Source organism: Passer montanus, unplaced genomic scaffold (assembly GCF_014805655.1).
Source record: "Passer montanus isolate IOZ18808 unplaced genomic scaffold, ASM1480565v1 scaffold60, whole genome shotgun sequence".
Classification (NCBI taxonomy): domain Eukaryota; kingdom Metazoa; phylum Chordata; class Aves; order Passeriformes; family Passeridae; genus Passer; species Passer montanus.
This window is the reverse complement of record NW_024371038.1, coordinates 1290227-1313762: the sequence shown is the minus strand read 5'-3', so window position 1 is coordinate 1313762 and position 23536 is coordinate 1290227. Positions and strand designations below refer to the sequence as shown.

At 42.5% G+C, this 23536-nt stretch overlaps 1 protein-coding gene across 6 annotated transcripts; it reads left to right on the top strand.

The window, feature by feature from the left end:
- The first annotated feature begins 788 nt into the window (after positions 1-788).
- On the top strand, positions 789-21436 carry MCOLN2 (mucolipin TRP cation channel 2). 6 transcript variants are annotated; one of them, XM_039727211.1, is made up of 14 exons: positions 789-919; positions 4238-4397; positions 6059-6232; positions 9882-10023; positions 10556-10643; positions 10776-10872; positions 11332-11431; positions 12873-12988; positions 14054-14203; positions 15491-15592; positions 15741-15863; positions 18282-18488; positions 19615-19730; positions 20975-21436. In XM_039727211.1, the coding sequence occupies exons 1-14, from the start codon at positions 870-872 to the stop codon at positions 21009-21011; spliced, it is 1662 nt and encodes a 553-aa protein (XP_039583145.1). In that variant the 5' UTR covers positions 789-869; the 3' UTR covers positions 21012-21436. The 6 variants fall into 6 exon arrangements, with proteins under 6 accessions (XP_039583145.1, XP_039583147.1, XP_039583150.1 ...); XM_039727213.1 differs by lacking the exon at positions 789-919 and adding an exon at positions 930-968; XM_039727216.1 differs by lacking the exon at positions 789-919 and adding an exon at positions 1589-1657.
- Positions 21437-23536: the final 2100 nt, after the last annotated feature.

Genomic DNA, 23536 nt, shown 5'->3' with positions numbered 1-23536 from the left:
AATTTGGATGTGCTCATACCTATCCAGTATTAAAATATATAAGGGCATAATTTATCTGGCAGATGGGGGGACAGGAACAGAAACAAGAAGTAGGACAACACACAGACACTGCTGTAAGAAACAAAACCTGTGGCTGCACCTGTGAGGAGAATCTTCCTGCCTCAAACAGTAGCTAATGCCAGAGGAAGCTTTAAGAAAACTTTCATGCATGAGCTGACACAATGCTCTTGCAGCTAATGTTGAGAAACTGCATATGGATGTTTGGGCTTTGTTCCTTCTTTTCCCTTACAATGTGATCACAACCAAACACAGCATCATCTGAGAGCATTATGTAAGAATGCTGTGCTGCCCATGTCCACTGTGTGGGCAGGTAGAGAGCTCAGTTGCTGCAATGATGCCTCTTATGAGTCTACATTCTAGACTCATAAGTTAAGTTTGGAGTAACTGCATTAAACCATATTCTTGAAGGAACTAAATACCTCTTGACCTGCAAGACAACCAACTCTGTAGTAGTTAATCTCACCTGCAGTCTTGCCTGCGTGCTATCACCGTGTCTACAACTGCTAGTTGGCAGTAAGATAACTCCTGTTATGGCAGAATCAGAGATTATGCTGAGTTGGAGGGGACCCACCAGGCTGATCCAGTCCAACTCCCAGCCCTGCACAGGACATCCCCAAGTGTCACACCAGCCAGCCCCGCACGGGACATGGCCGAGAGTCGCGCCTGTGCCCGAGAGCAGCGAGGCTCGGGGCAGGGGCGGCGGGGCACGTGGGGCGGGCGCCCTCCTCCGCCGGGCCATAAAGGCTGCGGGGCCGGGGCTGCTCCGCCGAGTCCTGCCCCGCCCGGGCAGCGGCCGAGCCCCGCGGCCCATGGAGATCCCCCTCAAGTCCCTCCCCGGCGGGCGGGCCGCCGCCAGCGGGTGAGGGAAGCGGGCCGGGCTGAGCCGGGCGGGACGGCGCTGGGCACAGGTGGGCAGCGGGCCGGCACACGCGTGTCCCTCCCGGGCTCTCGTGGCACACGCGTGTCCCTCCGGGGCTCTCGTGGCACACGCGTGTCCCTCCCGGGCTCTCGTGGCACACGCGTGTCCCTCCCGGGCTCTCGTGGCACACGCGTGTCCCTCCCGGGCTCTCGTGGCACACGCGTGTCCCTCGGGCTGCCGCACAGGTGGGTCCCGCGCTCCGCCCGCAGCGCAGCGCTCCGTGCGGGCCCGGCCGCGGCCGCTCCTCCCGCGGCAGCCGGGCGGGGTGACGCTGGGAGCCCTGCACGGGAGGGCTTTGCCCGACGTTTCTGAGAAGAGCGAAGCGGTGCCGTCCTCTGGCAGCGTGCTGAGCTTAGTACAGATCGGGAAGGTGAAGCTGGGCTTCCCCAGACTGACTCGTAGAACTCAGCTCAAGGATGGCTTTTTTCCTATTTTTTTCCCTCCTTCTTGCTTCCTTAGGACCCCAGGGTTCTCGTTAATACCTCTCCAAGATACAGAGCTCAAGCAGATAAATGTTGCTGATACGGAGCTCTGATGGGCGCTGTTAGTGTCGCTACCCCAGTGAGTTACTCATTAAAGAAGGTGACTGTGCTCACTAGCTAAGCGCACTTTAGCCACTTGGTTCAATGGTGCTTTTTCTGCTGGGTGAAGAGCTAACTACTACAAGTCTTTTCATGAGTAGGTAGCTGTAAATTGTTGAAACCTCTTTCTTGAGTGGAATGTTGAGCTCCAAAATGCCTCGCTACAGAACAGCTGAACAACAGACTGTGCTGCCAGGTACAGCAGTGAAGTGTGGGTGACAGCAGTGCAGCTGCTGGAGCTGAGTTAGTACCCGTTGTAATATATGACACATGACAGCTGGATGTGCACCTCAGCATGCGTTGTGCAGTTAGTCTTCATTCACCGAAAATTGGATTGTGTCAGTGCTTCACAAAACGCTGTGGAAACCGATTAAGTGGTGTTAATTACACCACCGTGTCAGACCTTAATTGCTTCATTGCTCTGTCCTGCGCTGGGTACTTTGCTTCAATTAGGTTTAGATTATTAGGCTAATGACAGTGTGGTAGAATTAGATGGTTTGTTTTAAATATGGTAAATCACTGGTAGTCTCTTGTGGCTTCTAAACTTCTTCAGTGCTTTGGTTGGAGGTTCTAGTTCTGCTGATTTCATGTGGTCTATTTGGATGTAATTTTTAATCTATCCTAGAAAGGAATGAATTCAAAACCAGTTGATCTATTTCACCTGTTGTCCTGTTACCTGTTTCACCTGTTTAAAAATGAATTATTTCTTAAATACTACACCAGAGAATGTCTGTTTTTTAATTGGAAGACAAAGTCCAACAGTGATACAGGCTTGAATCTTTGATCTCTCTTAAGCAAAAAAACAAAAAGTGCTGCTTTTTGCTGAACAAGTTTTCTGCTCATAATTTCTACAGTTAATTAATAAAGGGAGGTTAAGACATCAATGAAAATAATCCCTAGCCACAAATGAGGGTTGTGCAAAGATGAAAGTGCTGTTATTAGTCAACATCAAGTTTTTGGAATATCTGCAAGGTCTTGACACACATCTTTGGAATAAACCATTATGGTTTTTATGCTATGTATTTGAATATTTTAAAAACCCACTTATTAGAAAGTTTGCTATTTGATTTGTGAGGTTTTGGCTTGTGTTTGTTTGGTTTTTTTTAAATTTTTATTTTATTTTTAAAGATTTGTCACTTCTGATATGCTTTTACTGGAAGCTTAGGGAAGGCTTTTGCTGAAGTCTTGGAGTGGTTCTTGTGTCATGCCTTCATGCTTTAAAATGTGACCAGATTTGGCTTAACCCTGTTTCCTCTTTCTTCCCCACCTCCTGCTGTCCCTTTCACTGTGGGTTAGCTCTGCTCTCTGTGTACCCACGCTCTGCCTGCTGGAGAGAGGCTGAGAGGAGCAGTGGTGTCTCTGGTGTCAGTGCAGGACTGGAGCATGTGTGTCCCTGTGTCCTTAACCAGTGCTCACAGCTGTAACTATCACATGCTCTTCTGCCAGGTGTGTTTGCATCTTTCAGAGTTCTTGCATCTTAGATGTTACTAAAGCTGGTCCAGTATGTTTTTATTATATGTTTAAATAGGGATGCTGCCCGCAGTTTCTTTTTCTTGGAAACTTCCCATGTTTTTCTGCTTCAAAAACCAAAATCATCCTGCCTCTCATCATCTTCATGAAAGATTGATTTAAGGCTGGGTAGGAAAGATAACTTTTGAGCTTTTAATATTAAAATAGATTTTTTGTTGTTTTCACTTCCTCTTCTGAGGAAACACCACAGTGTCAGCTTTACTGTGCTTCTTTAACTGAAATGTCTCTTCTTGTGGGACAGCTGGTTCTAACAAATCAAATGTCCTTTGTGATCTACAGTTTGAGCTTAAATATCTGTGCACTTCTGACAGGTGAGGACACAAAAAGTAAAAATGAAAAAGTATTCCAAGCATCTGAAGACTTGGAATTGATGCTTTTGGTTTTGAGCCTCAGACAAAATGTTATCCTTTATAAAATTCAGAACACTGGGAACAACATTCTGAATGGTCAATGGGACTGATAATCAGCTGGTGTCAGATATGATACTCTTAACCTGTAAAGAGAGGAAAAGAATTACAAGTTGTGTTCTGATCTGCGTGTGAAGTAGGAAAGTTCTGAAAATTTATGACACTGGAAAACAGGGTTAAAATTATTAGGAGATGGGTAAAGTTCTTTCCATGTCCCATTCAGTTGAAAAGGAGAAACTTAAGCTGATTTAAAACACAACAGTCCAATGTACTTAGTCCTCTGATTTTTAAATGCCCAGGTATTTAAATAAGTAAATGCCTATGAATTTAGCCCTTGAAGCTGCATGTTCATAAGAGAAGTGTGTGTAAAGCCTGCTCTGGTTTAATCTTTAAGACACCTTTTTCTTCTGCTAGAATTAACAAATATGTTAACAGTGGTCCCTCTTTGTTTCAAGTTGATTTTTAAGAGAGTAATAGCAAGTCTACATTTCTTTCTATTACAGACCCTCTTATTTAATGCCTATTAATTATTTGTCTAAATGGTGTGTTTTAATGATCAGATGTGTTTGAAGGAATTTTAGTGATGTGATCACAGGAAAATATTTTTGCATTTCCATAAGATAACCCAAAAACTATTTTGGACCTTTTATGTCATGTGGTGATCTGAGGTGATACTGCAATGAGGAAATTGTCTGCCAAAATGTTCTGTTGGTTTCTAATTAATATGTTTTTTGTGGCAGAAATATGATGACTCAGTCAGATTTGGATCTAAAAGAGACTGCTTTGAAAGAGGATTTGAAGTTTTACTTCATGAACCCATGTGAAAAATACAGAGCAAGACGTCAGATACCATGGAAATTGGCTTTGCAGATTTTGAAGATACTTATGGTTACGACACAGGTAATCCTCTGGTTTTACTCTTAGAGTAGCAATGATGTGCAAGAGAAGCAGCTCTGTGCTTCTGGGCCTTTGCCATCCCTGGGCACTTGTTACTGGCTTGAACCTCCCACTTCAGTCCATAAAGAAAAAAATACTGTGAAAGGTGTTTCAAGGGGGAAGAATAACGTAAATTATGAAAGCCTCCTGGAGATTTTTAGGGCAGTCATTGCTTTAAAGTGTTATGTCAAAATTTTGCCATTTTTGACATACTTTAAAGCAAGTTACTCTTCCCATGAAATTCAGCACTATCTTCAGGCTTGTCACAGTACTGTGGCATTCTTAGATTACAGTTTCACTGGACTATTTCAAAAGTGCTATTTCCTGATGTCTAATCAGAAAATTAAGGTGCACATTCAGTGTGAAGATGCTGTGGTTTCTGATGATGATGGGATGGCTGGGCTGCAGGAACTGGATGTGCCTCTTGCTTCTGTCATCAGACAATGCATTTGAAAGGCATTTGAAAAGTCTGTTTGTATTGTTTGAGATACTACGTGGAGGCAAAGAAGAGGGTGTTTATGAACTGCACTGGTGTCTCAGTGCATTTGGTTGTGGTACAATCCTCTAACAGTGACTGCATGTGGAGGGAAGCAAAATGGGGCACACACATAGGTAGAAGTTACTTTTTCTGAACCTTTGAAATGCAAGACTGACGTCTGACAGTTTGCAAGAGCAGCTGAATATACATGCTGGGTTGTTCCTCTTCCTTCGAAGACTTCACATGTCTCAACTTTACATGTCTCTGAAGAGGTTCAGTACTGCCATCTGTCCTAACCCACTGGCTTCCATTTTTGGGGGTATCACTGAACATGTGATTTTTCTGTCTGCTGCCCCAGTCTCTGTCCTTTGTGAGCAGGGGTGCTCTGCTGCTTGGTTTTCAAAGGCCACAAGATTTTTCTGGACTGCTGCTTGAAAATTTTCTTGTTAGCCCTTGGTTTTGTTCAGATGTCAGGCACATGGCTGGGGCTGGGGGATATCCTCCTGCTACTGTGCCTGTGAAGAAGCTCTTGTGGAAAACCGAGCAGTTTCTAGGCTCTGTTTATGTTTTCATTGGTGGTGGTGGTGGAAATAGGGCCATCCATTTCCAAGTCTTCAGTAGTAACCTTGCTGTTTGCTGTTCCTGCTTGTTATATCCTCCTTAAGCAGCACCTGGGTCAGGCAGGTGAGGCTTTTTATTGCTCTAATCCTGTGCCATGCCCGAGGTAGGAAAGGTGCAGGGATTTGTCCATGGCAAAGCAGAGCATTTCAGGGGCAGCAGGTTGTATTGTTAAGTTAGCCTGTCTGCCATTTGCATCTGCAAATCCCAGTTGGAGTTGTTGGTCCATGATGTGTAAAAGCTGCAAGTGGTGGAGCTGTCTGTTCAGTTGCTGCAGTTAGATTCTGTTTCACCTGCCCTGCATGTGATACCCTTGGCTTTGGTAATCTTATGCCACTGGTTAAAGGGTGCTCTGCTCCTGCCAGAGTTACAGCAGCAGGCACTTGTCTGGTTTGTATTTATTGTAATTTAAAGCTGTTTCCAAAATGCTGCTGCTTGACCACTGTTCAAAATTCAAATAATTTCTTTTTTTTTTTTTCTTGGCAATTTTTTTTTTTTTTTCTTGGCAATTTTTTTTTTTTTTTCTCAGCTTGTTTTTTTTGGTTTGAGTAACCAGCTGGTGGTCTCATTCAAAGAGGAAAACATTGATGCTTTTAAACACCTATTCCTGAAAGGCTATTCTGGAACTGATGAAGATGACTACAGCTGCAGTATATACACACAACAGGATGCTTATGATAGCATTTTTTATGTTATTAATCAGGTAGGTGTGAGTGTGTGTTGATAACTGTGTTAAAGCTGAAGCTACAGCTATAAACTTCTGCTAAGCTTCTGATTTTCTATTTCAATGTTTGGATTTCAGTTTGGTGTTTCACTGAAGCAGTGAAAAGGGGATGTCCTCAAGTTTGTGTTGTAGCTGAGTTTTCATCTCTTGGAGATGAATCCAAACCAGAATTTTACTCAGGTAGTTCTTAATACCAAAATCCAGAAAATTGAAAATTGCTCATCTTGCATGAACTGGAACCTTGGTTTAGGTCTTACTTTGGAGCCCTATGAGCCTGAATATGCTTATGCATGCTTCAAAATATGTGTCCTTAACAGCTCTCCTGAATTGCAGCTTCGTGGTGAGGGCTTGAGGCCTCAAAATGGGGAACATGGTACTTAGGAGTGTAGAGGCATTCACTCTGATTAAGGATGATATTTTAAAGACAGTTCCTTTATAATTGTCAGAGAAAAGTGAGTAAATCTAGGATGAAAATTCTGTAAAAGTTTTTGTATTTAGTATTAATATATTTGGATGTCACAAGATGAAAGACTCTGGGATATGAAATGTGTCTTGTGTTGGGAATGATGATAAACCCAGAAATTACTAACACAGGATGAATAAAAAGTGGCTTTAAACCACCTTTCATTTTCACTGCCCTTGGCACATGAGCTCTGGCACCTGGATTAAAGCAGTGTTGCCACTGCAGCTGTGCCCAGCAGCATCTGAGAGTTTCAGGGCTGTGAAGGACCAAACCTCTCTCAATCATCCCCTTGTGGGGGCTTGCTGCTCTCCTGGCCTCTCCTGTAAGCTGCAGCAGATCCAGCAGCAGATCAAAAGTGCTGGACAAGACCTAAGACTCTCAGTACTGCCATTTGAAATGAATGGTGAAGTAGTTTTCTCTATCTTTCTTTGAACTCTCCATATTGCTACTGTTTCTGCAATAAACCATGCTTTCTTTTTTATTTATTTTTCTTCCTTGCTTGCTTTGTTTCACTTTCCTTCTTTTGTAGGCACTAAGGCTGAGGTGAATTCCAGATACAAGACAGTAGAGAAATAATAGCTTTATATCCTCAAGAATGAGCCAGGCATCAGAAAAAGGTCTCTTCATACAATGTCTGTGTGGAATAAATATAGTCATATCCTTTAAGGAGATTTAAATTGTGACATCTGGGTTCTTTAGTGTCCTGTGCCATTCCTGAGACTTTTATATCACATGTAAGAATTCAAAAAGCATGCTTTCAGGTGAACATTGACTACTGTTGCCTTTTTTTTGGTCTGTCTTTAGAGGGTGCCTTGTGGGAAGAGCCAATCTAGATGACTCCCAAGCTAAAAGCAAAGCTTTTTTTTCTTTTTTTTTAAATTTTATTTTGAGATGGGCAGCTAGAGGACATGGGATTTGGTGTTCTGGTTTGTGTTTTTGAAATGCATGGTTGGGTGGGTGAAGCAGAAGGAAATGACATTACAGAAAACAGTAATTGTGCACAGCAAAGCTGGAGTTGTAAAAACTGAGTTTTAACCTTTGTGTAATATACCACTGGGGATATTCTAACTCTTTGGAAAAAAACCCCAAACAGACCACCAACATAAAAGCCCAAACATACATTTACACTTGGAAGAATACACAGGTTTCCCTTGCCTCTCTACCGGGTTCAAACTGAAGTTTCTATTACAAAATTTCTAATACAAATTTAAAATTTATATTATTATAAAAAAGTGTAATAGCAATTTCAGCTATTTGCTTCACACAAAGCTGTGTGAAGTTGTTACTCATGTGCTCTGCCCTGTGTAAGACCAGGATATTCTGCTGCCTGCTCTGAGGCTGTTTGGGAATTTATAAGCAGGAATGTTGCTTTTGTTGTTTCCTGGTGTTGTTTGGGGTGGTGTGTGGGTAGCCCAGCACCTCGTGCTGTCTGTCAGCAGGGCAGAGCCTGAGAGCACACGTGGCTGGGGCAGCAGCTGCTGCAGGCAGTGATCTGGAGATGCCCTCAGGGGGATGAGGAGCTGTGACTAACTGCTGTTTCCACTCACTTGACCTGCCTTAGTCAGATGTGGCTTCCTTGGCTTGCTCTGAGCTCGGATACTGGCAGGGTGAGAGGCCATGCTTTGCTCCTGGGCTGTCTGAGCTGTGCACTCAAAGTGGCACTGCAAGGCAGAGCTTTGCATACAAGTGTGGCAGCTCCTGTTGCAGTTCCACTCCTGGGCATGCAGTGTGTGGTGGTTAGTGCCTGCTGGGATGTCACTGATGAGATGGGCTGGTGGCCACAATGCCCATAGGAAGGGGGAAATAGGATGACAATGAATGATGCATGATAAAGAAATCCGTGTTAAACGGGAAAAGGGACTAATCTTTGTCAAAGCCACTTGAACAAATTTTTAAGTAATGAGAAATCTTGCCTGATTTCCCATGTTTATTTACTTGAGGCCTTCAAGAAAGTTAAATGCTTTCTTGAGAGCAGACCACTGCTGTACACTGACCTGAGCTCTTTTGCTGGGTCAGGTAATGATAAAAACTAAGGAATTGCTGTGTGTTCCTGCCTTCTTCCCAAAAAGCCATGGTTCTGTCTGGCTTGTCTTGGACAGTGTTAGCTCTTGGGAAACTGAGCTGGCAGGCAGCTGCCTTCATGGTTAGTCATTGATCTCCTCTCCTTCATGGCTGGTCCATTGATCTCCTGTCCTTCATGGTTAGTCATTGATCTCCTGTTCCTCATGGCTGGTCCATTGATCTCCTCTCCTTCATGGTTAGTCATTGATCAGCTGTTGAGGAGCCAAGGGCCACCAGAAAGGCTGTGCCCTGGGGGCTTGCCTCACTTCCACAGGAGTGGAAGGTGTGACTCCAGGGATCACAGGGTGCATCTTGCTTCCAGTAGGCACCAAGGCTGTGTGGAAAGCAAGCCTGGAGAGGACTGGGCTGGAATGTAGTTCTTGGTGTTGCTCAGGGCTGATCCATGTTTGAACAATGCTTGGTTTGGCACAGCTTCATTTGCTTTCACTGTTAGTCCTTGTTTTCAAGAGTATCTTGCAAATGAAGAAGGTAACTTGTGCTATATTTTGGAATAAGTGGAAAAAGAAAATACCTTTCTCACAGGCATGTTTTCAGCTGTGTCTGTGCTTGTGTAAAGCTGGCAGGTTAAGTTACTTTTGGAGCTGCTCAAGCTCTGTTCCCTGGTTGCTGGTGATGCAGTGAATGCATGGCTTCCCTCTTCTGTAGTCACACAGGGAGATGCTTTGGGTTTGTTCTTGGCATGGATTTGCTAGGAACCATGACTTGGACCATGTGTACAACAACTGAGTTTCAGGTGGTGTGAAAACTGTCCCCTTCATGAGGTGAAGCTGTCCCTGGGGGTGTGTGGCTAGCAGCAATACTGCCCTGAGGTCTAATGAGCAGCTCTCTGACAGTGTGTCATCATCTGCAGCCAGCCCAGCAGGCACAGGGCTCCTGGCCGCTGTGTCACCAGGATGCTGATCACTGCTAATTAGCGGCCAGCAGCCCTCCTGTCTGTAAATTGACAGGGAAGCTTTTATGTGAAAGGTTTTTCATTTAAAAGCCTGTATTGATACCTGTAACGTTGAGGTTTCAATTTGCTTTCTAATGCAAAAAAACAATTACTTTCTCTAAGTTCTACTTCCGTTTTTATTTTTAAACTAGTACAGGCACTTAAAGAACATATCCCTGGGGACCCTTGGTTATGAACATGAAGAATCAGGTCTAAAAATCTGTAAACAGCAGTACAAGAGAGGCACGCTTCCTTCCAATGATACACTGAACATAGATGTTTCTACTGAAACAGGTACTGTACTGTTGCACTTAAAATATTGTGCTGTGGAGTACTTGAATCCTAGTTCTAAAGCTTAAAACCAGTAGCTTTTTGTGTGACAATCACAGGAACATTGCCATGCTTTTTGCCTATTTCCCTCTTGGTTTTTAGCACCTGTCTAGGAAAGACAGCTGTGATTATAAGAGGCTCTCTTCAACCACCTACAAATCTGCAGTTGATGCTGAGGTGGTGTTTTGCTGTTCTTTTTCTTAAACACACCTGTTCCCCCTCTGTGCAGGAGGTTCAAACAGGGAATTCTGGGTGCTGGTCAGTCTGCACCTTCCATGGGTGGGTGCCCTTCCTGCCTCTCAGAGCTGAGTCCTGGCTGCTCACAAGTTGGTACACAAACCTCCTTCTGACCCCACTAGCTGGGCTTCTGAATAGCTTTGCTCAAAATTAATGTTTTGCCTGATCAGGACTTGCTATAACACACTGATCATCTTAGTTTAATGCTGCTTTCAATGTGAAGTTTTTATGATAACATATTTTTCTCTTGACTTTCCAGAATGTATCCTTTTAAAGCCAAATGAACTAACTGGTAAGAAGGCTGAACTGAAGCTGAACTCTTCTTTTTTCAATCTTGAATTTTACAGGTAAAGTTATGGGGCTTTTAAAAAATTATTCCAACTTGTTCTCTCATATTAATATGGTGGATTCTGATTTGTGCCGTTTGTGTATATTTCTGTGATATTTAAATATCTTTGTGCAATTTTTCAAATATCCAGGCTGATACAGGTTGAAATCTCCTTCAAGCTGAAAGGCATTGCTCTTCAGACAATCCATGCCCGTGAACTGCCTGACTGCTATGCATTTCAAAACACTGTAAGTGAAAATGGGCTGTGGCACTTCCAACCCTGTATATGTAAGGAGAGCTCAGGCTAAGGTGTAGGTGTCATCCTCACACCTGGCCTGCAGGAGAAGCACAGCTGAGCATGTGCTGGCCCTCACCCCTCCTTCCCAAAGGCTGCTGAAATGCTGCTGCCACCAGACAATGTTGCTTTGTAACATATTCCAGTTGGTAACCTCATAACCTGAGAGAGGGATAAGGAATTGTTCTTCATCTAAAGACTGAGTGTGAAGTCTGGCCTCTTGGAATACTGCTCATTAGGCAATACATGTGATCTACTCAAATTATGCCTGCACTATCATTTATGGGGGCAACTTTCTTAAAGCCTATCTGATCAACAGTGTTAATGCATGCTGTGTCCAAGGCACTCAGCAGGATTACTTTTTCTGGAATGCAGTCTTACTCCTGTTTCTGATGTAGCTCTGTATTTTCAGATAACTTTCAATAATAGAGCCCACAGTGGAAAAATCAAGGTCTATTTTGATAGTGACACCGACATTCAGGAATGCAAAGACTGGCACATATTTAACTCAGGTAAGTGTGGTGGACGTGTGTTTGCAGAGCAGCAGCTATGGGTCTCCCTTTGCTTTCCCTGGTCTGTAGCAGTCTGCCCAGCCTGTTCATCCCCAGCCTGTTCATCCCCCTGCCTGTAAAACAATGCAACTTGCCTAAAGCAATTCATTACCTCTTGCTAATCAAGAGCTAGGAAATAATTCCTGTTGTGAGGGTGTTGTGAGATGACGTGATCATCTCCGCATGCCAGTGTGTGTTAGCAGTGAGCTCCACCTGCAAGGAGGGTGAATGTTCCTTCCATAGATTTTAATTGTTGTGCTTCTCTGAGATAACTCAATTTAATCCACTAACACTGGATAAATTTCCAACTGAAGCCTTCTACAGCTTTCAGTTTATTTTTCTTCTACCTGATTGACGCGTGCTATTTCTGAAAGTTTGGTTTTTGTGTTGGCTTTTTTTGCCACTGCTGGCAAAAAGTATGAACAAAGGCTGGCATCTGCCATGTATTTGCAGTGTTAAGGCTTGGTCTGACAGCTCAGGAATGTGCACTAAAGGACCCTTAAAGAAACAGCAGCTGTGACAGGCTTTGCAACTGCTTCTCCCATGTGGTGACTTGCTGCAAAGGACTGTGATGGAACAATATTTTTGAGTGTGCTATACAGTATCTTGATTAATAAATATGTCAAGTGGGCTGCTTTTTGCTTCAGCAAAGACAGCTTTTCTCTGATAATGCCGTGTTGTACTGATATTAAAGTGGTAATTTATAGAATATTCTGAATAACCTCAAAGTGCCTTGGCTTCCATCTCTGTAATTTCTTTCAACTATCTGTTCCTGAGTAGTTTATTTTGTGTCTAATTACCAGCTGAGGGACCATGCATAATTCAGTACTAAAGGTGAGCGGAAGGGATATTGCAACAATTAAAATTGAGTGTTGGCCTCTTTCATATAGTTAAAAATGTATGTTATGGAAAAGATAGGGATTGTTGATGTAAGGAAGAAAGGAAGACACCTAATTTGTGTTCACATGATGGCTTTTAAATTTGTGGATGAAAAGAAAACAGTACAGAAAGTCCAACCAGTCTCTTATTGCGGACTGAGGTGGGAATTTTTTTAAAATTTAATGGCATTGATAGAGGCCAAATCTGCATTTCTTTTGCCTCGTGTGGTTGTAACACTGTGGAAGCACATTTGGATAGGTAAGGTATTAAGGTACCCATTTTTGGGTTTATTTTGAAGAACTTGAACATATTTTTCATTCTTGTGGCCCAGTCCCCATGACTGTCTTGATGTAATTATCTGCTGAGCTGTGTTCAAGATATGCTTGCAGGAAGAATGCAGCTTGTAACCATCTGCTTATGGGGTGAGAGTATTTGAGCATGAATTGTTACAAAATGTCACATAACTTGCATAAAAAAAGTTATGAAAAGTCTAACCTTACTTTATTTCTGTGGCTCTTCACAGTTCTCCAGAAAAACACTCAGTACATTCTAGTCTTTGATGGGTTTGTCATATTAAGCTGCTTGGCTTCTCTCATCCTCTGCACACGCTCCATCGTTCTTGCCTGGAGGCTGCAAAAGGTGAGCACGGTGCTCGTGGCCTTGATGCTTGCTTGGTCTCTGCCTTCTTGGCTGCTGGTCCTCTGGAGGGGACCTTTTGAAACATGGAGCATTAAAGTGGGTAAACCTGTTGTAAGATGTCCCTCTTACTGTTACCTGTAGAAAGGATGTGTAGGTGTCTTGGTGGACAATTGCTAACTGTGAATGGATTTCATTTGTGTAGTGCTGGAATTTGAAGTATTTTGTTGTATCTCTCAATGGGCAAAAGAAGGAGACTTCTCCCCCCCACCCTCCCCAGGATTTTAGACAGAATGACTGAGTCTTTGTGCTGCAAAGTGTCCTGCACCTCCAAACCACAAATCTTTCTTCCCTGGCTTCAGAGTGGAATTCCCATAGAGGTCTAGTCATAAATTAATGCCTTAATGAAGATCCCTCAAAGCCAGCTCTAACTGGAGAAAATGTAAAGCACAGCACATAATCTAACTCTGGCTGGTTTTTTTTTTGTAAGCATGTGGCTGATGAGAGTTAGAGTCCATGGTAGGTAGGATATGAAAACACAAACACTTGTTTATCTAGCTCAATATGTCCTTTTTGTAGCTTGGAAACAAGACCAAAAGTCAAGAGGATGTGATTCTAGAGGCATTGTCAAACTGCTCTCAGGAATAGGCACTTCACATTTATTCTGAGCAAAAAGAGCAAGTGAAAGCAGATGGGCTGTGCTGGGCATAGAGGTGATATTGTTTGCTCTATGGGAAATGAGAGCTCTTGCCCTGTAGCTGCATTTGAGTTCTTTTTCACTTCTTTAGTTGGGGGCCTTGCTCTGTTAGAGGAGGATAGCACCTATGGTAAAGGGGTTAACAGGCGATGGTCAGGTTAGTGGGAATAGGTTATGAAATCAAGTGTTCTGTGGAAAGTTCATTTTCACTGGCCTAAATCCATCTTAATTTTTTCCCTATTTAGTTCTGTTGCTATTGAGAATAAGTTTTAAACTACTATTCCAGTGAATACTGTTGTGTGGAACTTGAACATTGTCACGTTTTTCATGCAAGGCGACCTGTAACTAAACATCTAAATGCTTGTCAACAGAGATTTGTGAATTTCTTCCTGGAGAAATACAAGCGCCGTGTCTGCTATGCTGATCGCCTGGAGTTCCTGAACGGGTGGTATGTCCTGGTAATTATCAGTGATGTGATGACAATCATTGGGTCAATCCTAAAAATGGAAATAAAAGCCAAGGTAAGAATTCCATACTTAGCTAAAATACTAATCTTGCTACAAACATGCTTTAATCTGGGGGCAGGTGGAAGTGAGCTATAATAGTCAATAGTCATCTGTTTGCTTATTTCAGTCCATTTTCTAGTTTATCTAATAACTACTTTTGGTCACTCTTACCCAAAGTCTTTCAGTGAGACCATGTAAGCCATTTAAACATCTTATTTCCACAGTGCTAAGACCCCTAATTCCTGGTATGGGACCAGTGGGTAGACAGGTCCTAACAGAAAGACCCAGCAATTTGAGTTGTTCGTTCAGTAAGGAGCAGCATGTGCAGGACTGGGAAACCACGAGTCCTCCCCTTGAATGAAATGGGGCTCTTGATGGCTTGAGGGATTGTCACAGCTTGCTTTCCTGGCAAGCAGAGGCACAGACAGTGTGACCTGCTCATCCTTGACCTCCCTACCTGAGCTTGCTGAAATCAATGTGCTTTGTCCAGCTGGCAGCTCTTCAGGAGCTTTTGGGGTTGGTTTTTTGGTTTTTTCTATTTTTTTTTTTTTTAATCTTCAATAGATGTGTGTCAACAATTCATGGGTTCACAAAACTTTGTATTCTGGGAAAACAGAGTAGGTGGTGTGCTGCTCCTGCTTCATGTGTACTGAGGCTCAAAGGGCAGATCCCAGAGTGGCCTTCAGGGGAAGCACTTGGGAATCACTGGCTGCAGGTTGAGGAGGGGATTGAGAGTAGGAAAACTTGAGCTAGATGGCTCTCATGTGCTTACTGCAACCTGTTCTAGCCTTCTAAAGTAAGGTGCAAGTAGATTTGGTTGTGGTAAAAACTGTAATGAAACGATGGTCAGGTTCTGATCTGCTGGCAGAGAACCTGTTCAGAGATGTAAATGCATGTAAGCATGGAAAGGGCTGTAGTTCCAAGGGTCACTTTTTGTGTAAATGATGGCTCACGTTTTTTAAATAGTGCACGAGAGCTTCTTTGCCTAGCAGCAAATAGTAAATTTTGAGTTATCCAATCGAATTTTGAAACTGTGTTGTAACCAAACTAAGGGCTTTTTTTCTTCATGCAAAATTTCAAGAATATCAGCATAGGTGTACTTCCATTTGCAGCACTGTTGTGTTTGAATGATCTCAGTAAATAACTGCAGTTCACATTGATCTGATTTTTGTGATGTAGCAACAGCTTTCAGTATGAGGCTGCCCTGCTTTGTTTGTTTGAACTGCTGGAACTTGAATAGCAGTCAAGCAGACATATCTACTGCTTTGTGATTTGACCACCTGCTCTGTTTGCATCCCTCAGAACCTCACAAGTTATGATGTCTGCAGCATTTTACTTGGAACATCAACTTTGTTTGTCTGGGTTGGAGTCATCCGATACCTGGGATATTTTCAAACCTACAATGTAAGGAGAGAATCAAATGTCTAAAAATTAAAGCATACCTTTATATATATATATATATATATGTATATATACATGCCACTTTTTTCCAGCTCTCTCTCTAATTCTGTTTTGATTTTTTTCCCCCCTTCTTTGCTCTGCTCTGACTTAGGTGCTCATTTTGACTATGCAGGCATCGTTGCCGAAAGTGCTGCGGTTTTGTTGTTGTGCTGGGATGATCTATCTTGGCTACACTTTCTGTGGTTGGATTGTCCTGGGACCTTATCATGAGAAGGTACATCAGCAGTATCCCTCTTTTTGTGGTGTAATGATGGGAACATCTGTGTGTGTGTGTAGCTCCTAGCCAAGCCAAGAGAAATATGTCTTAAATGAAAATGTCTGTTTAAAAGCTGTAACGTGAACATGGGCGTGTTTCTCATTCCATCTGTAGCTCCTTCTACCTGCTCCTTATAACAAAATAACTACTCTTGCTTTTACTGTGTGCTCGAAGTCAGGGTGATCTCCAGCACCAGGCTGCTTGTGGTGAGGGGATGGTTTGCCCAGGCCATGTGCATTGGTCTGTCTCTTCTGCCCTCTTCTGGCAATCCCACTTCAGCTGGGTTAAAGAGGCACTAAATAGTTCGCTGGAACTTTAAAAAAAAAATCGCCTTGGCTCTGGCCTTGTTTTTCCAAATCTTCCCCATGCTATGTAACTTCAGCTCCTAAATTGTGACTCATAAAGGGATGGAGACTCATAAAGGGATGGATGAATGCTTGTCTTGTTTGCTTCCCTTCCTGTGTGGGGGTGTGTTGTGGATTTGTTTGTTTGTTTTCTTAAGGTTTGTATCAAAGTGTGTTCCTGGTATGTCTTGTCTGAAACCTGGGTGCAGGAGCAAGGCTTTGTATATTCTAGAACACATGCCAAAACAGCCCTAAAGCTTGTTTGCTTTTCCTCTTGGCAGATGCTCTGTGTGACAGTTTGAACAGAGCAGATTCCTGTCGTGGCAAATTCTAAATGTCCATTAATGACTAACAAATGCCTGATTTCTCATTCTCGGTCTCTGGGTGCACACAGTGTGTGTGACAGACGTGCTGCAGTGCTTTTGCAGAGCTTGCATTGCTCCGGCTTACTGGGGTTCTCCCCTTTGGGCAATGCAAGGATTCAGCCTGCACATTCCCAGCTGATGACAGTGCATTTCTCTGGGGAATGCTGGATGCAGTGGGATCTTTTGCCACACTAGAGGCTCAGTTGTTTATAACATTATAAGGCACAGCATAATTATTGTTGTAACTCCCCTGCCACAAGTATGTTATCTGAGCCATAGGAAGGGCAGTCAACATGCTTATCTGTGACAGTGTTACTTCTTGCCTAAATATCGTGTATGAATGTCAAGGAAAGCAGCTGGAGATGGGGAGGATTCCCGTTCCTGCCCGTTCCCCGGTGTCCCACAGGAAGGCGATGTGGCACTGTGCAAGGCAGCCCAGGGCTGGCTCCCAGGGGCTCTCCAGCCACTGAGCCATCCTGGAAGAGATGGGAAGAGTCTTCCCTGATGTGCAGAAACACTGGAGAGCTCCTTATGCTCAAAAATATAGAAATACACCCTCTACTACAGTCGGAGTAATTTTGTGCTATGTCAGTCCAGGGGCTTCCAGGTGAGAAGTCCTTAGGTCTCTCTCTGTGTCAATGCATCAAACTTGAGTTGCTCAAAAATTACCTGTGCCACGCCTCTTTTCTTCCTGGATAATGTACTGCTGAGTTTCACGCTTTAAAATTAAATTCAAAAAGAATAATAAAAAAAGCCATAGGTGTAAACCAGACCTGCTGTTCCTGTGCACCAATATATTCTCCTTACAAGCATATACCTCTTGACATCTTGTTTCATTGTGGGGCCACAATAGTGTTAGTTCATTGATAATACACAATATTTTAATGTGGCTGTTAATTCATATTGTCCAATAAATTGTAGTTAAGAAATCCAGTTACTTGGAAGGACAGAGCAAAATGGGAAGTGGGCTTACCTGGTAGCTTCAGGACACATTCCAGTTTGGGGAAATGGAGTTTGGAGTTTAAGAGACTGTCCTTGAAATTAAGCCATGATTTTTGTACAGGCTGTGCTCCAGTAGCTTCATAATACAACTATAGCTTGTATTTACAGCTCATAGAGTGACAGATTGTTAATTCAGTTTGGACCATTTGAGTTCTGAGGGCTATGTGCTCACTCTAGCCCCTTAACACAGTATTGATTGATTACCCATACTCCAGTAATGCTGCAGAGCTGGGAAGCCAGAGAATGTGGATGGTGTTCCCAGCATACTACCACTGTGTAGATTCTGTGAAATCACTTCAGCTGTGCTTTGGGAAATGGAATGATACTTTTCTGCAGGTCCAGAATTGCTTATAATTCAGTAGCTTTCTGTGCTGGTCAGTTATTTACTGTTCTGCCTGTTGAACGTCACAAGTTTTATTTGATAATAAATAGTCTTATGTCTGATCTCAACACATCATGCTTAGTCAAGATGATATTTCTACATACTATTTACATAAACTACATAATAGTTTCTATTACTGATGCATATTTTGGCCTGAATGTACAGGGAAGTGTGGTAGCATTTAATTGCCTGAGTTGGCTTTTATGTCTGCTTTGAGTAAAACTCAATCTTTGAGTCTTGATTGATCTTCATATTCTGCTAATAATTTGTACTCATTTTCTAGTTTGAAGATCTGAACACAGTGGCTGAATGTCTGTTTTCTTTGGTCAATGGTGATGATATGTTTGCCACATTTGCTCAAATCCAACAGAAGAGTTCCCTGGTGTGGATGTTCAGCCGATTATATCTGTACTCCTTCATTAGTCTGTTTATATACATGATCCTCAGCCTCTTTATTGCACTCATTACTGACTCCTATGACACCATAAAGGTAAAGCATTTGTTTTCTGTTGCACTTCTATTCAGTTTTGTATTCATTCTTGTTAATTGCTCAACACCATAGCATCTACCTTTGCTGCTGATGTGTGATGAGGTTATTGAAATATTTTAGTTTAGTTTGTGCCAAAATTGGATGGATGGCTGGGCTTGCTGATGTCTCAGAGACATGCCTTTGGCAGGAGTTTGGAAAGGTTCAAGCAGATAACTCTAAAGTCATTTAGGTGTCCAGGCCTCTTTAATGTGCTGCTTAGAAATGTGTGGTTAAAAGGAAATGTCTTCTGAGAGGTGCACTACTTCTCATTCAAGTTAGAATTGTGCAATCCATTTCCAGTATGGACTGTCTGAAAGTGAACCTCAGTTTTCAGTAATTACCTTCTGTTCTTCATCTCAAATGCTCTCTGCCCTCTGTGCTGCTGGTAGCCTCAGTGACCAGTGGGAGGGCAATGTGGATCACACCCTTCAGCTCTCATCTCTTGTCTTGGCGTCACGTACAGGCCAGCAAAATAAGGCTGGTCTGACATGAGCTACAACTTCCAGACCAAGCAAGAGTTTTGCTTTTGAAGCACCTCGAAATATAGCTTAATTGTCTGTGCTTCTTAGTCTACTGGATGGTCTGATCTGCAAAAAAATGGTGTTTTAGTGACTCTTCCCTCTGAGCATTTTATATGGATCAATTGGGAGCTGTTTCAGTATGCTGAACTTGTTTTTTTCATAGCATTTCTTGATCATGGCAATATTGAATAGACACACTGAACTCTTCACATCCAGAATTAGAGGTTTTACGGAAAAGGAGCCCAGGGCACTTGCAGTGAGCACAGCAGCTCACTGAACGAGGGAGAATCAATACCATTATGGCCTGAGATCACTTGCTTGGCCTTATGGGCAGCAAACAAAACATAAGAGAATCTGTGAACAATGTGAATTTTCTGTCACTTATATTGGAACAAAGCAAGCAATGTAGTGTTTCTAGGATGGGAATATTGTCTTTCCTTCCTACAGCAATATTGAATTATTGAACCAAATAATCTGGTTTAACTGCCACACTCTAGAGGAAATTTTAGAATGTTTCATGCCCAGCATCTTCTCATGTGTTGTAAATGAAATGCTTTTTCTTTCAGAAATACCAACAAAGTGGTTTTCCAGCGACAGATTTACATGAATTTCTAAAAGACCATAGCAGTGCTGGCTACAGAAAAGACAGAACTTCTTTTCCACTCCTCTGCTGCTGCAGGAGGTCAGTAGGGTGTTTTTTAATGAGTGTTTTCTTGAGAAGTACAACAGCTCCCCTCTCACTGCAAAATGCTGCTCCACGAATGCTGGAGTATCCAGAATTCAGCCTGTTGATATTTGGATGCTGTTTTTCCTCCTGTACTTTACTTCACGTTAGATCTTTAGTCAAATGATGATGCAAAGGCAGCAGTTCTCAGCTTAAACTTGTTTTAACTGTTAGACTCTCATGAAAACTGCTGTGCAAAAACTGATGAGAGGACTGTGGAGTACAGCAGGAAACTACCAAGGGTTCTGCTTCAAGCTGTCTGTTTCTAAAAAGCTTTGCTACTAAGCTTGCAGTAGTAGCAGAAAGTGAGAGGGTGATTCAGCCAGAGGTTGGTGCTTAATCCCAAAACTATGTTGTGTCTGAGGCAAGCTGTTTGAATACCATCTGCCAGAATATTGGAAACACACTGGTAAATGTCTTCTTGTGGGCATTGTGGCAGTGGTCCTTTTTAAGGTGGGGGTGAGAGACAAATGTCTCATCTGGTGCTTGCTGGTCTGCTTTGAATTCTGTTTCTGAGGCAGCATAACACCTCTGAAGCCCTGTAAGACAGGAGGGACCTTGTCACTGTCCCTAGACAGTCCAGGATGATCCATTCCTGTGCACAGAATGGTTGTGGGCACTGTGCAAGGAAGCCAGGCTGTGGGAGAACGAGCAGATTAAAATGTGGACACGTAATCACAACTGGTGTAACAAATCCCCTTTTAGCAGGAGGATAGTTGTCTGCTTATATACTGATGCTTTTGTGAAGTACATTTTTATACTTTTGGTGTACCCTGGCAAAAGGGGACCCCATAGCCAAAAAAGGAACATGTGAGATGATGATGATGGGCAGGTATCCCAGTGGCTGCTGGGGCACATGAAAACCAACTAGTTAACAAGAATTCCAGCCAGGCCCAGCTTCATGTTCACCTGCAAATCACTGTGCAGAATAAGAGATTTGTGTGAGCAAAATTATTATTGAGCATAACAAATATGCACCATGCTATGCTGTGCAGTACTGAGGGCACAAGGCTGGTGGTTGGAGTGAAGATCTAGAGCTTTTGCTACTGTAGCAGGTTTTACATCGCTGTCCAGTGCAGGGGTTAGAGTTGTGTGTGGAAATGGGAGAGCAAAGATGAAGGATCAAAACTGAGCTCGTATGGGTAGATGCTTCCTCTTGCATTTCTTGCTGATTGGAGAATTGTGAATTTTTTTCTTTGCAGACAACAGAGTGATGACAACTTGATACTTATTAATTGATGACTGCACATTGAAATTCACTACTGGTATATGCAAAGAAAGCATAGTGGTATGGAGAAGGATAATTCTCCAAATTGCAGTGGAACCTGCCATCTGGATCTGCTCATGAACAGACTTGTCTTAGCTAATTAAGGTTTTGGGGGAAGAAAGGTATTGATGTGACAGCAGCTGGCTGACCAACAAGAGAACCAGAAGCTGTGTCTGGAGAAGAGCTGTGAAGAATTCTGTATTCTTGCCTCAAATTTTGTCATGTTAGAGAAGACTGATCCTTGAGCATTGTCTGTGGAAGCTCTGTTTGCTAATGACATTGAGGAGAAAGGAAAATGGCCTTGAATCAACTGTTGTTAGTAAGAAAAATAATTATACAAAAATAATTTAAAAATCCTGTGTTTAAAAGTATTAAATAAAAAGAAGTCATGAAGGGAGGAGTTCATCATTTAACTTGATGCATTCAGCCTGTCATTTCTACCTGGCACATTTAATTTATTTGAATTAAATTTATGTAAGACAAAAAAGCTGCACAAAAGTGGAAAGTAACTGTTGTTTTCCCTCTTGTATATCATTTTAACAGAAACTACTTATAAGTCACAGTCTTTTCTTTAACAGCTTCACTAAAAAGCAGTTTGTTATCCTTTTATCTTTTTTGGCTGTCTTTTCTATTATACCCACGATATTGATTTATACTGTGTCCAAATTCAACTTACTGCATTAGCTATAATTGAATACTTCTTTACAGGGTTGAAAACTTTCATGGTAAGCATTATCTGAAGGCTCCTGGAAAGATTTTTTTTTTTGTTTTTTTTTGTGTGTGTGAGTATTTGTCGTAATCCAGAGGACAAATTCAGGCAAAACCAGTGCCATGGAATTTTACTTCTATTTCAAGCACATGTTAATTGGAAGAAAATATGTAGCAACTAAGCCTAGCAATTTGTTTGTTCAGGTGACTTTCTAGCTGTCTTTGGGGTGTTCAGCTATAAAGACTGCACTTTTCTCTTGCCTCTTTATAAACTTTATTCAATGAGAACAGAGGACTTTGGGGAACTTAAAAGCCCTTCCAGGACAGTAGTGCATAAATGTTAATCAGGTATTTCTGGAAACTTCCAGGGATGCTGACACTTCCAGGGGTGGGTGTATTATTATATGAGATGCCCCACTTTTGTCTCCCCACTATTTGCTCTCTAAAAAAGCCACTCTTTAGTAGGTGATGGCAGTGTGGGCAAGGATTCAGCCTTGCTCTGTGTTCTGAACTACTGACGCTCTAAAAAAGCCACTCTTTAGTAGGTGATGGCAGTGTGGGCAAGGATTTGCTCTGTGTTCTGAACTACTGACAGTGTTCTCTGCAGGTTCTGGCTTGTCAGTGTTTCAAATGGCAAAGGCAATTCAAAATGCTGCTCTGATATGAGTGGCAGCTTTTTTTTCCCCCCTTTTTTGTTTATTTTAATCTCCTTCCTAGTGTTTACCTTTGTAACAATTATACTTTTACTGTGGTTGTAGAAAGTGAATGCCATTTTGCCTTGCTTTGGCTGCAGCTAGGTGTCAAGAACAGATTTTTTGGTGTCAGGAATTTGATGCATTCAGGTTCTGCACATTTTAATGCTTCTGTTGCTGAAATGTGAATTTTCTTCCCATCCCAGCGGTGCAATGTGTTGCTGTGGCCTAATCTCACTACAACTTGTGGCTATAGCTGAAATTGCTAGCAGTAACCAAGACACTGTGCTCTTAGCAAAGATTTTCTGTAACTGTCTTTTTATAAATTGAGTGATCTAGAACAGAGCATACTGTCTTCCACTGTTGACAGAAGAGTCAACTTTTCTCCTGGTGTTTATTTGCAGAACTTGTTTGGGACGATGTTAGTCTTTTGGTGTGTGTTCTGGGGCCCTGGATAACCCAAAAACTCTTCTGCAGACTGCAGGAGGGTCACAATTAACTGACTGCCAAGGTCCCCCTGTCCCTTACAATGTGCAGTCTACTTGGTTATGTACAAGGTGCTGATATTTTCTGAATTTGTTGCTATTTTCCTGGTTAGCTTTCTGGAGTGCCTCTTTCTAAATCAAACAGTTCCATCATGTCTGAGAATTAACTGAGTTTCCCTTACTGCTCTGCCCCCTGCCAGTACCTGCAGAAATCTTGGGTTAGAGACTGGAACCTCTAGGTTCTGCAGGAGCAGAGAGCAAAGCATGAGTGTGGATAATTAGTGGTAATGTGTAATGTGTGAACAATGTGCAGGCTCATCACCTCCAGGGGCCTGGTGCCTCCCTTGCCCCTGACACTGAGCCATGGTGCAGAGCTGTGGCTCCTCACTCAACCTCCAACTCTTTGTTAATGTGACCTGCCAAAACCACTGCTCAGTTTGTGACAGAACCCCTCTGGGAATGAGGGAAAGCATTATCAACAAAAGAAATGCAGAGAATACTTAATAATTCTTAACTGGTTTTTTAAGACTTAATTTCTGTAATGGAATCAGAAGGCTTTCTTGTCCAGTATTGATTTTTTTTTTTTTTTTATGGTTTGAATCATATGAAATG

Excerpts from the sequence above, each read along its gene's own strand:
- MCOLN2 (XM_039727211.1), top strand. The coding sequence starts at position 870 with ATGGAGATCCCCCTCAAGTCCCTCCCCGGCGGGCGGGCCGCCGCCAGC. Across the intron at positions 12,989-14,053 it reads TTGCCTGGAGGCTGCAAAAG|AGATTTGTGAATTTCTTCCT; the intron begins GTGAGCACGGTG and ends GCTTGTCAACAG. Across the intron at positions 15,864-18,281 it reads TGGGACCTTATCATGAGAAG|TTTGAAGATCTGAACACAGT; the intron begins GTACATCAGCAG and ends CTCATTTTCTAG.